The following is an 18,129-nucleotide window of genomic DNA, read 5'->3' as shown; positions in this document are numbered from 1 at the left end:
TCATTACACAGGGTCAGCCCCAGCAGCACTAAGACAGGACTGAGTCTTATTAACTGATTCAACTCTAGATGTGTTTCCCAGAGATGCTGAGGATTTTCTATCATTTCCACATAAGTGGTCCTGCTCCAACCATATGTTTTCTAGTGCCACATTGGAATCAAACTAGTGTAAAATTCAATAGTAAAGGTCAAAATGGAGGCTGGGGATATAGCTCAGTTGGTAGAGTGTTTGCCTCGCGAGCACAAGGCCCTGGGTTCAATCCCCAGCACCACAAATAAAGAAAGAATGAATGAATGAATAAAAAGCAAAATGTACCATAAGTACATGTGTAGTCAGTTTCCCATTGCTGTAAAGACTATCTGAGATAATCAACTTATAAAGAGGAAAGGTTTATTTTGGATCATCGCTTTAGGGGTCTCAGTCTTTGATCACATGGCCATTTCTTTGGGGCTTGTGGCAGGGCAGCACAAGATGGGGAGTGCACAGTGGAATAAACCACTCACCTGGTAGAAAGGAAGTGAAAGAAAGAGGGAGGGGTTGAGGTCCCACTATCCCCTTCAAGGAATGCCCCTCTAACCTGGAGACCCTGGTACACTAGGTTCCACCTCTTAAAGGCTCCACCACCTCCCAATAGCACTACCTGGGGAGCAAACTTCTACCACATGGACCTTTGGGGAATGATTGACATCCAAACTATAGCAGAACACTTAGATTGAAATACTAAAGAACACGAGGGGATAGACAGAGATTTCACCAGTGGGTCCCAGAGCTTCAAAGATCTTAGCTTCTTTGAAACACTTGATGAATATACCATGGTTTAAAAAAAGAAAAAGAAAAACCACAGATTAATCATGGTCATTTTGTCTACAATCTCTAAACATAGGGATAATTGCACACAGGACAGTAAAATCGAAAAAGTTGGATTGTCTCCTTCCTAACCTGTGCCTTTAAAATATCTGTAACTACTTATTAAATATTCACTCATCCATGAAGTCTATTAAAATGGACGTAAATAATGTTTTAAAATACAAAAGAAAGCTCCACAAATATTTTATATGTTCAATTATATTTAAGGCATGGCCTCAAATCATCTTAGAAGTGCTATTGAGTGCTTTCATGGTCTTGTACTCAAAGTCACAGGGTACTGTGAAGTCAAACAGATGGTTCTTAAAGAAGGTGGCGTTTTGATCAGCTTCCCCAATGATATGTTTGGTTTGCACAATGAAAGCTGACCTTTTTTCTGGCTTCAAAAAAATTTTAGTCTGATGTAGATGCAATGTCAATGTCGATGTTGGGACTGAAATGTCCCCAGAGGCTCATCTATTATAGGCTTGGTCCAGAGCACGTGGTGCTATTAGGAGATGTTAGAATCTTTAAGAGGTTGGGCCTAGTGGGAGGAAGTTGGGTCATGGGGGGTGCCCTTGAAGGGGATATTGAATCTCAGGCCCTTCTTGTCTCTTTGTTTCCCAAATACCGAAAGGTGAGCAGCTTTCTCCATCATGCAATCCTATCATAAAGTTCTGCCTCGCCATAGGTCCAAAAGCCATGAGACCAACCAACCTCCTTCACTATAAGCCAAAATAAACTTTTCTTCTTTATAAGTTGATTATCTAAGGAATTTTGTTACATTAATTGACAGCTAGCTAACACAGTTGAATTCTGAGTCATATAAATAATCCAGCTAAAAGTTAGGCTTGGAGAAATTTCTATGCATCTAAAAAAGAAAAGCCTGTATATACATTTTTTTAATCAACATAAAACAAACCCTGGTTTTCTTATTTGGGGGCTAAAAAGAAATGATGCATCTATGTACTGATTTGTTAACAATATTTCTTGACTACTTACTTTTTTTGGAGACAAGGTCTTGCTGTGTTACCCAGGCTGGCCTCAAACTCCTGGGTTTAATACACTGTCCTGCCTCAGCCTCTTTAGTAGATAATATTACAGTTGTGCCACCACACCCAGCCCTGACTGCCTGCCTTTTCCAAGGCACTGTGCCAGGCACCAAGTAGACAGCTGATGTGGCCCCTACCTCAAGACATGTAAAGGATAAGGTTGCAAAGATTACAATTTTTAAGACAGGTTCTGTGTAGCCCTAGGAGGAAAATACAGTTATAGTCTCTGTACATAGCTATAGGATCTAAAACATTGAAGCTAAAGAACTTGTCAAAGTAATAGGACTAGTCAGGGTTGATCTGAGACACAATCTTGGCCAGTCTGATGCCATAATTGTGCTCTAAAACAGGGGTCAACAAACTATAGCCCACAGCCCAAGTCCAGCCTGGTGCCTGTGTTTTGTATATAAAGTTTTATTGGCACACAGTTGTTCTCATTTATTATTGTGATACCTAGGCTACTTTCTCATAACCAACAGCAGATGAGCAGCTGCATCAGAAACCATAGGGCCCACAAAGCCTACAACAGTCTGTTTCTGGCCCTTCACAAAAAGTTTTCCAACACTTCCTCTAAAACTTTGTTATACTTTCTCTTTACCAGAAAAGTCATACAAGAAATTAGTAAAAGAGAGCAGGGGGTGCAGCTTGGTGTTAGAGCGCTTGCCTAGCATGCTCAAGGCCCTGGGTTTCATCCCCAGCACTGAAAGAGGAGGAAGAGGAGGAGGAGGAGGAAGAGGAGGAGGAGGAGGAAAAGGGAGAGAAGGAGGGGGAGGAGGAGGAGGAGGAAGAAAGAAATAATTGAAAATACTTAAAAGTGCCATGATTCATGGGTGGGGGTTGTGGCTCAGTGATAGAGCACTTGTCTCACATGTGTGGGGCACTGGGTTTGATTGATCCTCAGCACTTCATAAATAAACAAAATAAAAAAGTATTGTACCCATCTACAACTGAAAAAAAAAAAGCCATGATCCATGTCAGAGGTCCGTAAAATAGAATAATGGGAGTTGGGGACAGAGATAATCACAGGCATCCTCTTTAAAATGTAAGCCTGAGAGCTGGGGTTGTAACTCAGTGGTAGAGCGCTTGCCTAGCACATATGAGGCACTGGGTTCAATCCTTAGGACCATATTTTTTTTAAAAAAAAAAGTGAACTAATAAAATTAAGTTTAAAAAAAACTTAAAAAAAAAACGTAAGGCTGAGTATATAAGCAATCTGAAATCTCAATCCTGGACTCAGCTTCCTGCTGAGAAATCCGTAGACCGCTCACCTCCCCGGATGTCCACTACCTCTGCTCTGACCTAAACAGAGGATGATGAGTCTCCTTTCTGGGCTGAAATGGTTTCCTCCCCCTTGGAGGGGAGCTGGGAGGATTCAGCAAGGACAAGGACAATTGAAAGTATTCAGCGCTGTGCTTGGCATCCAGTTGGTGCTAAGAAAATGTCCCCTTCTTCAGATTCCTGACCTTGTCACCCACTGGGCACAAATTGGCCTCCTGCCTGGACTTGCAGTGGTTTGTACATCATGAGCACAATGCTTTGTGCTTTGAAATGAGCATCAGTGTTTAATATAATGAAGAGAGGGTTGGAAATATAACTTAGAATAAATTGTTTGGTCCAGTGGATGTGTCCCGGGGAAGGCATCCCATTTGTGACTGAGGCACTGAATCCTCCCTTGACCAAATGCAAAAGGTTGAGGGCAAAAGGGGATCAGGCAATTGGGCAAATGGGAGCAGGATGCTTGTTTTGGCCTCCTTCTGGATGACTTCCTGCAAGACTGTCAGTCTCCATTACATATGTTTCCTTCATCCATCCATCCCGAGCAATAAAGACTTTATTAACCAGGCTGAGTCATTTTCCTGATGCTAAAAACTGCAGCGTTTTCCTGCCAGATATACATCCACATTTACATTTTATAGATATAAATCATCTTCAAAGCCACTTCTCTCTGAAATAATATATCTGACCAGCCTCTTCATCCTTTAGAATATACATTCTGTGGGTAGATCAGGCATTCATTCCCTGCTCTGTTCTAGCTGTTTGACCCTTGGAGAAAGTTTTTAACCTTCCTGAGCCTCAGTCTTCTCATCTGTCTCATCCATTTATAAAACAAATATGTAAGTGCCTAGATTATGCCAGGCAGGTAAAAATAAAGAAATTGAGAGATTTCACAGCAAATAAGACAGACAAGATCTCTCTATCCTTGTGAAATGCTAGTCTGGTAGAGGGAGTTATAATAATCAAGTAAATAGTTAGTCAAGACTATTCCAGATAGTGATGAATGACAGGAAGGCAATACAGGAGGTAACATAATAGAGTCAGCTCCTGCAGTGGCCTTGAGGGAAGGCCTGAAGAATGAGAATGAGCAAGCAGTGGAGGGTTGTTAATGGCATCCCACAGAGGGAACATGGAGCACAAAGGCTTGGAGATGGGAAAAGAATTGTTGTGTTTTAGGATCAGAGAGCAGCACAGTGTAAAAATGAGAAAGTGGTACCTGTTGATGTCAGAGAATGAGGTAGGACCAGATACATGGGCCCTATGGCCTTGGTAAGGAATTCCAGGTTTCATTTTCATGGGGGCGGGGTGTCAATAAAAATGATTAAGAATTATGGGCTGGAGATATAGCTCAGTAGGTAGAGTGCTTGCCCCATATGCACAAGGTCCTGAGTTCAATCCCCAGCACCACACACACAAAAAAGATTAAGAATTATACATGATTCAAGTGTTTATTTTCCTTTTTGTGATACTGGAAATTGTGATACAAAGATACTTTACTGCTGAGCTACAGCCCCAGCCCTTTTTATTTTTATTTGAGACATAGTCTCCATAAATTGCTCAGGCTGGCCTTGACCTGGGCTTTTCCTGTTAAGCCTCCTGAGTAGCTGGGCTCTCAGACATGAACCACCGTGCCCAGTTTTAGCTTCTTTACTTTCACCCTTCTCTTTTTATTTTAATGTTAATTTTTAAAAAATTTTTAGTTGTAGATGGACATAATGACTTTATTTTATTTATCTATTTTTATGTGGTGCTGAGACTCCAACCCAGTGCCTCACACATGCTAGCCAAGTGCTCTACCACTGAGCTACAGCCCCAGGCCTCACCCTTGTTTTTTTTATAATCCATTCACCACACCATAACCAAACTTCAAAAACATGAATCATGCCAGGTGCAGTGGTGTGTCCCTGTAGTCTCAGCAACTCAGGAGGCTGAGGTGCCGCAGTCTGGCTGGGCACAAATCACGAGCCACTCAAGCAGGAACAAACTTTATTTCTGAACTCCACCAGCACACTCCACACACGCTCCCCGGGAACTCTCCCAAACGCCACGCGGCTCCTCCAGGAACCACAACCAGAAATCCCTCCTCCGGCACTTCCCCAACCAATTCGAACTCTTCAGGAATCCCCGCAAGAGCTCAACGGGAACTCAACTGGAACTCCGAAAGAACTCAAAAGTCATCATCTTAATGGCTCGCTGGCATCATCTCTCAACCACTACTTCTGGCAAAAATGCCATGCGTCATCCCGACTTGGCTGTGGCCCTCAACACTGAGGCAGGAGGTTCACAAGTTCAAGGCCAGCCTCAGCTATTTAGCAAGGCCTTCAGCAACTTAAACCCTGTCTCAAATTTTAAAAAGAAAAGGAAAAACAACTATGGCTATAGCTCAGTGGTAAAGCACCCCTAGGTTCAATCCCCAGTACTAAATAAATACATTCATAAATAAATAAGGAGACTAAAGTTATTTTAAGGATTACCTACAATTAAAAATGTAAAATAGGGCTGGGGATGTGGCTCAAGTGGTAGCGCGCTCACCTGGCATGCGTGAGGCCCGGGTTTGATCCTCAGCACCACATACAAACAAAGATGTTGTGTCCGCCGAAAACTAAAAAATAAATATTAAAATTCTCTCTCTAAAAAAAAAATAAAAATAAAAATAAATAAAAATGTAAAATAGGGTAGGGGGTATAGCTAAGTGGCAGAGCACTTGCCTTGCACCTGTTTGATCCTCAGCACCACATAAAAATAAACAAATAAAATAAAGTCATGCTGTCTAACCAAAAGAAAAAAAATTTTAATGTAAAATAATGAGCACAGCCCCTGCCACGTGTAGGTTCTCTATGAGCCAATCATGGTGGTGCATGCCTATAATTCCAGCCACCCAGGAGGCATTATAAAGAGGATCAGAAGTTCTTGGCCAACCTTGGCAATTTATCAAGAACTTGTGTCAAAATAAAATAGAGTTTAAAAAAAAACTCCTGGGTCCAGTCTCCAGTACTGCCCCCCAACACACACACAAATTGTCTATGAATATTTGTTGTTCTGGAAAATCTAAACCTCTCGTGAATGAGTCAGGAGCAGCCAATAGCCATTTGGGACAACTGCACATTCGAAATTTACTTAATTCAACCAAGGTGTTGAGTTTCTCATTTTATGTAATTTTTATTCATTAAATTTAAAATCTAAAGTTTAAGTTATTGGGAAGTATAGTTAAAAAAATTTTGTTTCCATGAATCTACTTTTTTAACTGCAAATTTCATTAAATACGAATACAAACTCAAGTATTTTTATGAAAATTTTATGTTCAAATTGAGATATACCATAACAATAAAATACATTATCTCAAGGACTTAGTATAAATAAAAAAAACCCATAAAATAACTTGTTAATAATTTTTGTAATAATCCCAGGCATGGTGACATATGCCTGTAATCCCAGCTACATGTGTGACTGAAGCAAGAGGATTGCAAGTTCAAGGCCAGCCTCAGCAATTTAGAGAGACACTGTCTTAAGATAGAACATAAGAAAGGCTATAGCTCAGCGGTAAAGTAGCCCTGGGTTGAATCCCTAATACTAAAAAATAATGATAATAATAATAATTTTATATTATTTACACGTGTTTAAATAAAGTGTTACAAATTTTATTTAATAATGTTATTAAATTAATTTAACTTCTTTTACTTATTTTTAATGCTGCTACTAGAAGTTTTTAAATTACATGTGTGGCTCGTATTATTTTCTATTGGTCATGCTAATCTAAGGGAAAACAGAAAATTAGAAATTTAAATTTGTAGAATGTTAACTCTTGATTGTGTCTCCTATCTCAAATCTCAATTCGAAGATCGGAACTGGGAAAAATTAAAAGCAATAGTATTTTTTTTTCAAAAGTAAAATCAATTTTATTAAAGATCTTTCCAAATGTCCAAAGCAAACAATTAATGAATTCCAAGGGGGGGGGGACCTACATACAATGAAATTTTAAGTATACTAGGATGACAAAAAGTACTTAAAACATGTCCACCCATAATAGTGGACATGAAAGACTTTCTTTTTTTGACCTTTCTTGGGTATCTTCTTCTGTTTTGGGTTTTGTTTTTTTTGGGGGGGGGGGGGACGGGTGGGTGGTACTGGGGATCAAATCCAGGCTCACTTGACCACTGCACCACATCCTCAGACCTTTTTTGTGTTTTCTGTAAAATACTGAGTTGCTGGCACCTGGCTTTTGCTGGGGCTGGCTATAAACTCGCCATCCTCCGGCCTCAGACTCCTGAGTCCCTAGAATTACAGGTATGCACCACCTCGCCAGGCCGGTTATACCTATTAATATTTACCATATTAAAATTATATTTGAAAAATTTAAATATTTATTTATTTAGTCATTTATGGTAAGAATACACCCATTATATACTAACATAAATAATATTTTATAGGTAATGTTTATATTTTTAAATAATGACTTAAAAAAAAATATCCAGTGAGAAGAGTGGCATTGTTTTAAATTCTGAGAAATCTTTGGCTAATAGAGGACAACTAGAATCTCATGTCTCCTTTGCATTTGATCTGTTGTACTATCCCATGACACACAGCCTCTGGAAAGCTACACTGTACATTCAAAAGAAAATTAATGTGAAAAACGAAAATTACAACCTAGCATCATCATGAAAACTGTTACCTCGCAATGGACCCTTTGAAAGGCATTGGGGAGAAAACTTCCTATAAGGTTTGTTTCCAGATTCTTCTATACATTGAAAGAGTAAAATAAACAAGGACTTTTTTTTTTTTTTTTCGGTACTAGGGATAGAATCCCCAGCCCTTTTTTAAAATCTGTTTTGAGACAAGGTCTCCCACATTGCATAGGGCCTTTCTAAATTGCTGAGGCTGGTTTGAATGGGGGACAGATTTTTTTCTTGGGTGGAGGCAAGTACCCGGGATTGAACTCAGGAGCACTGTACCACTGAGCCACACCCCCAGCCTTATTTTGTATTTTATTTAGAGACAGGGTCTCACTGAGTTGCTTAGCGCCTGGCTTTTTGCTGAGGCTGGCTTTGAACTGCTTCAGCCTCCCAAGCAGCTATAAGTACAAGCGTTAGCCACCACGCCTGGTCAGATTTTTTCTTTCTAAAATTTTTTCCTCTTTCCTGCTAAGAATAACTTGGAGTTTTTCCGTAACCCAAGATGGCAGCCGCCTTTCATACTTTTGGTCCGTAATATGAAGTCACGCAGTGACTTAACACCTTTCCCCCAAGAAGCTGCCACTACATTTCCCAGAATACTTTGCTAAGGGCGACGCCATTGGTCGGCGCCGACGGAAGTGCACCTGACTGAGCGGAAGTAGAAGGTCTCGGAGACTGGCTAGGTAGAGTGCGGAGGATCTGTGAGGCTGTGAGTAGCTGGTGGGTCTGGCGGCGTGACGGTGCGAAACGGGGCTAGGGGATAATCTGGTGGGCAGGGCAGGGTGGCACTTTCATAACCCTGAAATCTGCGTTCTTCTGCTTGACCTGGGAGCGGGGAGAAACAGGACTTGGCTCTGGAGGCGAAATCTGTCTTTTACTTATCTTGGTGTTTTAATTAAGTTTTCGTGGAACGAGCTGGGGTGGATTCGGACTCTTTGTCGCGACACGAGGGTCATTGGCGTGATTTTTGCTGCGACCAGAGGGCGGGACTCCTGACGGTCTGACTCAGCTTCTAGAGCAGTGGTTCTTCAGTGGCTGCACCTAGTATACTTTTAACATTTTTTAAACTCAGACACCCCGGCGCGACTCCATACCAAGAAATCAGAATCTAAGCAGGGTCTGGAGAAAAGACTTCTAAATCATTCCGAGTGTCATTACGCAGTGAGGGTTGAGAACTACCCCTCTAAGAGCCTGATTTTGATGCCTACGAGGATCCTCTTAAGGACCCGCTGCTCCTAGTCTCGCTTCCTAGTATTAGCTAGGTGTGCTTATCACGTGCATTTTGGTTACTGATCGTGGTTTGGGCACGGATTCCATTTTAGCTCCACCAGACGCTTATTCTTGGGATTCTGGTAGTGTTGCTGGCAAAGACAGACCGTGGTTTCTTATTCGTGTCTTTCTCATTCGCTGAATAAAAATGAAGGCCTTACACTTGGGATGCTGAGGCAGAAGATCGTTAAGTTCTAGGCTAGCCTCAGCAACTTAATGAAACCCTGTCTCAATAAAAAGGGATGGGAATGTAGTTCACTGGTAGCAAGCCAGGTCCTGGGCCTTCGTTTTTCTTGCCAATGTTATAGCTACTTCTTTTTTTTTTTTTTTTTTTAAACTACGCCTGCAAAATGCCAGCGGGGAACGTGGGAGAGTCACCTTAATATCCATCTCTTGTTAGGAGCTGAGCATGTCCTCATTAGCAGTGAGGCCTTAGGGTTGGATTCCCAACTTGCAGGGGTGTTGCCAGAGTGGGAGTGGGGAGTTTGGTCTCTTGGTGCTTATAAGTAGTTCTGATACCAAATTTGACAAGGAAAAGTAATTCAGTTAAAATAATATTTGGCATTATTTAAGTTCATGTTAACTTTTTTGTAGGGGGGAGAGTTACCACTGAGCTCTAGCCCCAGTTCTTTCTATTTTTTTTTTTTTTTTATTTTGAGATAAGGTCTTGCTAAGTTGCAGAGGGTCTCACTAAATTGCTGAGGCTGGTCTTGAACTTTCCATCCACCTGCCTCAGCCTCCCAAATTGGTGGGATTACAGATAGGCCACCATAATCTACTTTTGAATAATGTGAAAGGAACAATGAAAGGAAGTTTGGATGTGTTTTGGGGTTTGTTGCAAAGGTTTGTTTAAGTGTGAAAGGCAGAATTATTATATTTTAGAATATAAACATCATTACATAACAGAAGCATTTTCTTTCCCAGAGTTTCAGCCTCCCTCCCTCTCTGAATTCAGCATGGAGGAGAAGTCAGAGAACTGTAAGGTTCCAGAGGATCTGTTCAATGGTTTGAAGGTTACAGATCCCCAAGAAGCAGAGAGTGCAAGCCCTGCAGTTCCTGATCCCAAAGATGAGCATTCCCAGAGCAAGCTGCCGAAGGATGACAAGGCCCATCCCCAGGATGACCAGGGAGAAGAGGAGTATTTTCATGACTGCAGTGCCTCATTCGAGGAGGAGGAACCAGGAATGGATAAGGCTGAGAGCAAAGCTGATGATGGTGTGAATTCCTCTGAACTAGATGAAGAATACCTAATAGAACTGGAAAAAAACATGCCAGATGAAGAGAAACAGGTAAATATCTGTTGATTTTACATACTTGGCTCAAACTGCTTTTTAAAAATGAGTAAATGTAGCTGGAAATGATAGTAACAACCTTTCATCCTAGCAACTTGGGAGTCTGAAGCAAGAGGATAGTAAGTCCAAGGCCAGCCTCAGCAACATAGCAAAACTCTGTCTCAAAATAAATTAAAGATCTGAGGATATAGCTCAGCAGTAGAGTATCCCTGGATTCAATCCCAGTACCAGAATAAAAAGAGTAAATGAGGTTGTTACTGTAAAATAGACCACTCCATGTGTGTAAAGGATGTCTTGCCCTTTTGTGTCCTTATTACTTCAGTAGTAATAGATATGAAATAAATCAGTAGCATAGTAAAGATGCATCGTATGTGTTTACTTAGCAAAGAAAATTCCTTTTTTTTCCCCCTTCAAACTTGCAGTTCCTTATTTCTTACTTCAGGATTCTGTTTTCTAGTATTATTTTCTACCATGTATGCACATATTTTAGCTTTTTTATGCTCTTTTCTAAGGTTGGCTGCTTACATTTCTGTAGTGAATATTTTTTGTTTATGATATCCTTATGTTGATCATTCTCCTCCTCTCTAGGAAAATACGACTGCCTGAAAATCTTGGTTGTATTTTGATTCTAGAGGACAGTGACTAGATCTCAGGGAACAACATTGTTATGGTAGTAGCTATCATTTGTTGAACACCTTCAGTGTGCCAGCCATTGTACTGAAAATGTTTCTCAGGGTTTTTTGTTTGTTTGTTTGTTTGTTTTTGGTACTGGGGATTGAGCCCAGTGCTGCTTTACCACTGAGCTCTATCCCTACTCCTTTTTATTTTTTTTATTTTGAGGCAGTGTCTCGCTAAGTTCCTGAGGCTGACCTCAAACTTGTGATCCTCCTACCTCAGCTTTCTCGGTCCCTTCGATTACAGGTTTGCATTCCCATGCCTGGCCACTTGTGTTTTAATTTAATCTGTACCACATACCTTTGAAATATTACTATTCCCCAACAGGAAACAAAATTTACAGTGGTAAAATAACTTCCCCAGGATCATACACTTAATAAGTGGCAGAACTGATTCTCAAACCCAAATCTGTTTGATTCAAATTCCAAAGTATAATATAAATTTAATAACAAAAATAATGATCTTCCTTTAAAGTAGATACATTAGCTAAATGTACATGGTTCTGCTTCTTTCCTTCCCTGGGCCATATTCTTTACTGAGTAAACTTGATCTTTTGGGAACAAAAGTCTTGGTGTCCTCCACATATCCTCCTCTCTGATCTCACAGGCAAACTTGTCTGAAAAGTTACCATAATATCTGAGCATGTCTACAAAGAACTTGAATGAGATTATAGTTTATGCTGCTCCAGAGCTTGCTCACTGAACAGGTTCGAGTAAAATGATAAGTTGGAAATGGGTAGAGATAATAAATGTGCATTGTAACATAGGGGGTGGGTGGGCAGCGCCGGATGGGGAGAAGCATTCTTCTCTGTTTCTTTCCTTAGACACTTTCCATTATCAAATCAGTTGGTTTTAACGTGAAAGTGTTAGCTTTTGAGCAAATGTGTACAACCAAAAGAGGAGGCTTATAAGGCAAAAATGAACAAAGTTCAACAACTACCTCAACACATATGTCTCAGAAAATAAAATTAAGCCCAGCATTAGAGAAATGCTTTCCCAGAAAGTAGATTTTCCAGAAAGCATTGATATAGGCTTTGTAGAAGCATTGATTAAATTTTTTTTTCTTCTGAAGTTAGCAATGCTATTTTGACACTTTAATATATGTTGCCCTGGCATGATAGTGAATTTTCTAGTGCCATCTAGATTTGACAGTTGAGTGATTTGGCTCCCATCATCTCATACTCTTAAGGTTCTACAATTTTATTTATTTGTTTGTTTGTTTACTGGTACTAGAGATTTAACACAGGGGCTCTTTACTACTGCACTACCATCTCCAGCCCTTTTTGTTTTTTGTTTTGAGACAGTGTTTTGCTAAGTTGCTGAGGCTAGCTTTTAACTTATGATCCTCCTGTCTTAGCCTTCTTATTTGGGATTGCAGGTGTAAGCCACCCCACCCAGCTTTTTTTTTTTTTTTTTTTAATGAATTCTTCCAAATGGAAAGTTTTACTAGTTTTGTAGTGTTTTTTTTTTTTTTAAGTTGTTGATAGACCTTTATTTTATTTATTTATATGTGGTGCTGAGAATTGAACCCAGTGCCTCACACTTGCCAGGCAAGTGCACTACTGTTGAGCCATAGCCACAGACCCCCAAACCGAGCTTTATACATATTTTTAAGATAGTTGTTTATAAATTATTTATAAACTTAATATTTTAAGTAGTATACAGCTTTTCACTTTGTTTCCTCTTTTTTGTTGCTTTTTTCCCCCCACTTTTTAAAATTGGTACCTTGTATTTGTACATAATGATGGGATCTGTTGTCACATATTCATACATGCCCACAATATATAGCAGTATAATTTGGCCAGTATCATTCTCCAGTATTTTCCCTTTCCTTTCCCTCCTCCCTCCCCCCAGTTCCTTTACTTGATGGATCACCCTTCAATTTTCATGAGTCCCCTCCCCATCTCTCTTTTTCCTTTTTCCTCTCTAGCTTCCATATGTGAGAAAATGTGACCCTTGACCTTCTAAATTTGTATATTTTGCTTAACCTAATGCTCTCAAGTTCCATCCATTTTCTGCAAATGACATTTTCCTGCAAAATTTCATTTTCTTTTTGACTGACTACAACTCCATTGTGTATTTATAACACATTTTCTTTATCCATTCATCCGTTGATGGACACCTAGGCTGGTTCCATAGTTTGGCTATTGTGCTGCTATAAACATGAATATGTTTGTATCATTATAGTATTGTGACTTTAATAATTCTTTAGGATGAATACCAAGGAGTGGTATAGCTGGGTCATATGGTGGTTTCATTCCTAGGCTTTTGAAGAACCTCCATGCTGATTTCCATAGTAGTTGTAACTGTTTTTCTTCTCATTAAAAATTAGCATTTAATTTAAATGGAGTGGGAAAGTATATTAGTTCTGATATGTAAAATTTAATGAATTTTGACGAATGTGTACACTTCTATAGTTCATAGCTCTGTCAAGATGTAGAATAGTTCCATCGTATCTGAAGCTCCCTATGTGTACTTTTTAGTCAATCCTCTCCTACCAACTCGGGAACCATTGTTCTGATTCTTATCCCGTAAGTGATTTTTTTTCCTATTCTATACTTTCATTTGGGTGTGTGAAATATGTATGTATGTATTCATTTTTTTAATTTGAACATTTTGTGTTTTACATTTTTTATATAAACTTAAATGCTTTTATAACCTATTTGTAAGAAGATCTTAGCAATAACATACTGCAATGAGAGTCCTGTTATTTTTAGAAATTTAATCCATTAACTCTAAGGAAACAACCTATGAGACAGAAGTCTGCCTTTAACTAATTGTGGTATAGTCCGTGCGCTATTTTTATACTAGTTTGTTAAATATCTCTGTGAAATGTCATCATCAATCAGCAAAACAGATGAAGAAATATCTCCATTTCATATACGGTTTGGTTTTTACATTTATTTACTCCCATTGGAATAGGAGTATATTACACTTGATTTTACAGAGCTCATGTAGTTCAACAGCAACAGCAAATGAAACACAAATGGCCAAAAAAATGTGGACTTTCAGCCTCACTAATAATTTAAGAATGCAAATTAAAACACTGTGTCTCATCTCTCATATCAAACATTGATCTGATGTTGAGAAGATGACACAAATTCATGTACTAATATTGGGAATTTAAGTTGCAACATAAATTCTATGAGATACAGATATCAAATTTTTAATATAAACATAGGCACAGTGGTTCTGAGGCAAGAGGATCATAAGTTCAATGCCAGCCAAGGCAACCTAGTGAGACCCTCTGTCAAAATTAAAAAGGGCTGGGGATGTAGCTCAGTGGTTAAAAGCAATCAAGTTCAATTCCTAGTACCGAAAAAGTACATATATTTATTTATTAATATGAACACTTCTTTAGACCAGGGCTGTTAATAGAACGTTATGAAATGATAGCAGTGTTTTATAACTGTACTCTCCAATATGGTAGCCACTGGCTACATCTGGCTGCTTATCACTTACAGTGTCACTGATTCAGATGAGACATTAAATTTAACTTTATTTTACATTTATTTACATAGTCATGTGGCTCGTATATACCATTTTGGACAGCACACCTTTAAACCCCTGATTCTCTTCTAGACATTTATTTTAAGGAAATCATTAGAAATGTGTAGAAATGTATGTACAGATATAAAGATGTATTGCAGCATCATATATAACTTGGAAAGCTAGAAAATGTTGAATAGAGGGTATTTGTAGTTGTATTTGGTCTTTGTCTCTGGTTCCCATCACTGACCCCTAAAACCCTTGGAATTTCCTAATGGTTGTTTATGATGAGTGCCTTTTGATAACACATGATTTTATGCTAATTAGGTAATTTAGGATGAATATCTAGATGATTGGCTCAAGATGGGGTTAGTCACCCAAAAGACAGAGGGATTAGAGGAATGGACCTTTTTAGCCCCACCAACCAAACTTCAGAAAAGGAGAAGAGGCAGGTGCTGGAGATTAAGCTCTATAAAAATTTTTGAATGAGATTTGATAAGCGTCCAGGTTGCTGACCCCATAGGTACTACGAAGGTGGTGCTTACAGAGGACATAGATGTTCAGCCCCTCTCCTCCCAGACTTTACCACATGCATTTCAGACATACCATGTGCACCTGACTGTTCATATGTATCCTTTGTAATATTTTTTTATAAAAAACTGGTAAATGGAAGTAAAGTGTTTCTGAGTTTTGTGAACCATCTTAGTAAATAATCAAACACTAGGTGGTGGGTAGTATGAACTGGTCATTAGAAGCACAGGATACAACTTAAAACTTCTGTTTGGTGTCTGAACTAAGACAGTCTAGTAAACCAAGTTTTTAGCCTGTGGACTCTGAATTAAATTATAGAAATTATAGGACACCCCCTTGTGGTCTGCTAGAAAACTGCTTGGTGTGGAAGAATCCTCACATTTGGCGTCAGAAGTATCATGAGAATATATAGTAGGAGAGAAACTGTTTTTCCCAGAGTATCATTTAAAAAAATTTTTTCATGTTTATAGAATTCGGTTGTTAAAAAAGATAAGGAATAGGAGATGTAGCTCACAGTAGTGCATTTGCCTATTGTGCCTGAGGCACTGGGTTTGATCTTTGCACTGGAAAAAAAGGTGGTGGAGGGAGAAAACTAAATAATAGGTATTGACACGGAAGGATACTTGTAATGCTAAATGCATTGAGCAGGTCATACAACAGTGCTGATACATCCTAAGTTAAAAACCTATATGAAAATATGTTTATATATGAAAGTATTAAAGGATATACACTAAAGTATAAGGAGGAAGTAGCTTTGAGGGATTTGATGATTAGCAAATTTTCACTTGTATTTAACGTATTTTTGTAATATTTGCTTTTTTACAGTAAGTACAAATTACACATATAATCATTAACAACAAAAATGCTATTTTATTTTGAGAATATAAAGAAATAATAATTGATTCTTTACAACCAAAGTGTATGTTCTACCAACACCATGTGAAATAACCTCTTTGGTCCTTTAGGAAATAAATGCTGCCCTGTATGGAATACACACAAACACACACACACACACACACACTCTCTCTCTCTCTCTCTCTGTCTCTGCAGGTTGTATATCCTTGATCTGAAAATCCACACTCTGAAGCTTTCTTTTTTTCTTTTTTTTGGTGGGGGGGCTAACCTAAGGAGGCTCTACCACTGAGTTACATCCCTAGCCCTTTTTATTTATTTTAGGTTATTTAATTAATTTATGTATTTATTTGCAGTACTGAGGATTGAACCTGGAGTATTTTACCATGAGCTATATCCTAAGCTCATTTTTTAAATTTTTTATTTTTGAGGCAGAGACCGGCCTCAAACTTGGCAATCCTCATGCCTCAGCCGTAAGACCTCAAACGATAGGATTATAGGCATGCACCCTGAGGGTCAGACTTAAATCTGAAACTGAGTGTCATGTCAATGCTCAAAAAATTCTGCATTTTCAGATTAGGGATGTTCAACCAGTAAAGTCTATGCAAATATTCCAAAATCTGAGAAAGTGATTAAAACATTTTTGATAAGTGATACTCGTCATACAAAGTTTCTCTTTGGGCATAGTCAAGTATCAGTAAACATGGTCTGTTAATCAAGCTAACTTGTCCTGTGGTTAAGAAGATAATTTCTGCTTCAGTGGAGTGTGACTTCTTAACAGAATTTATAAATCAAAGAGTAATGGAAGAGGAAGGCAGTTAAGATTTGGTTTAAAAAAAAAAAAAAAAAAACAGGCAAAATTTTTTATTGAGAGAGAACAGTACACACAGTACTGCAGCAAATCTTAAATGTTTGTGAAAACCTAAATGTAGGCATGACTGCCCACCGAAATGGGATTTTAGCTAACATTTTTAAATGTACTAGATAAGCAAAGTAGTGATAGTGAAAGGATTGGCTGAGGTGAAGAACAGATTAGGCAGCAGATGAAAACTATTGCTATAATAATTATAATATGACATAAAGATGCTGTCTTAGTCTGTTTGGACTGCCATAACAAAGTCTTCAGACCAACTACTTTATAAACCATAGAAATTTACTGCAAACAGTTGGCGGCTGGGAGGTCCAAGTTCAAGACACAGATTCTGTGTCTGGTGAGATCTGTTTCTCATAGATGGTGCCTTCTTTGTTTTCCCATGACAAAAGGGACAAGGCAGCTCTTTTAAGGGCACCAATCCCACTCATGAAGGTAGAACTATCACTTATCCATACTTCTCAATGGCCCCATCTTTGAATATCACTGAAGTGGGGATTAGGTTTCAACATGACTTTTGGAGGGACGCATTCAGACCATAACAGATGCTTACAGTATTAAGAAAGGCCTGTAGCATACTGCAGTGTTGTGGTATTGATCAAAGAAAATCACCTTTTATGGGGTATTTGTCATAATATAGTTTCTTAGGCTTCATGTATAAATTTCCTGGGTAATTCACATGAAGTTTGAGGACCACTGTCATTGGAGCCTTCATTAAATGGCTATTGAATAAATACTATCATTTTCTTCCCTGTGAGGACTGATAATTGGCCTTATAAGGTAGAGATTTTTATTTCACTCATTTATTCAAGAAAGACGTGCACTTCTTCCACATGCCAGGCATTGTTTTAGGTCCTAGGGATGCAGTAGTTTCAGTTCTTTCTTAGGTTTATTCCAGCTGGGAATTACCAAAGCCGGGAGTGAGGTTAAGATGAAGTGATACAGGGGTGGGAATTGAAAGGATGGGACTGTGGTCTGAATGTTTCTGCCCTTCCAAAATTCTGTTGACCCTTGATCCTAATATTGAGTTTGGGGGCCTCGGCTAGATGTGGTGGACATGTCTGAAATCCCAGCTACTTGGGAGACTCAAGCAGGAGGACCACAAGTTCTAGGCCAGCCTGAGTGATTAGCAAGACCCTGCCTCAAAATAAAAATGATAAAAAGGGCTGAAGATGTAACTCAGTGGTATAACACCCCTGGGTTGAATCCCTAGTACCTCAAAAAAGGAAAAGAAAAAAAGAGATGGGCCTGTTAGATCATGATTAGGTCATGAGGGCTGCATACATAAATGGGATTAGTATCCTTATAGAA

The 18,129-nt window shown here is 39.0% G+C and overlaps 1 protein-coding gene and 1 non-coding gene across 4 annotated transcripts in view; both read left to right on the top strand.

The window, feature by feature from the left end:
* Positions 1–200: 200 nt before the first annotated feature.
* Positions 201–274, top strand: Trnaa-cgc. The gene has a single exon. It is a non-coding gene; the product is annotated as a tRNA-Ala (tRNA).
* An 8,176-nt stretch (positions 275–8,450) lies between these two features.
* The window catches only part of Ttc1 (tetratricopeptide repeat domain 1), a 49,372-nt gene continuing 39,693 nt past the window's right edge, over positions 8,451–18,129 (top strand). Inside the window, exons 1-2 of one of the 3 annotated variants that reach the window (XM_048816217.1) lie at positions 8,451–8,560; positions 10,034–10,398. In XM_048816217.1, coding sequence (XP_048672174.1) covers positions 10,066–10,398 — 333 coding nt within the window. In that variant the 5' untranslated portion in view covers positions 8,451–8,560; positions 10,034–10,065. Of the gene's footprint in view, positions 8,581–10,033; positions 10,399–18,129 lie in introns of all 3 variants that reach the window. The other 2 variants (XM_015492659.2, XM_048816221.1) reach the window with 2 other exon arrangements.

Source organism: Marmota marmota, unplaced genomic scaffold, assembly GCF_001458135.2.
Source record: "Marmota marmota marmota unplaced genomic scaffold, marMar, whole genome shotgun sequence".
NCBI lineage: Eukaryota > Metazoa > Chordata > Mammalia > Rodentia > Sciuridae > Marmota > Marmota marmota.
This window is presented reverse-complemented; position numbering and strand designations above follow the sequence as displayed.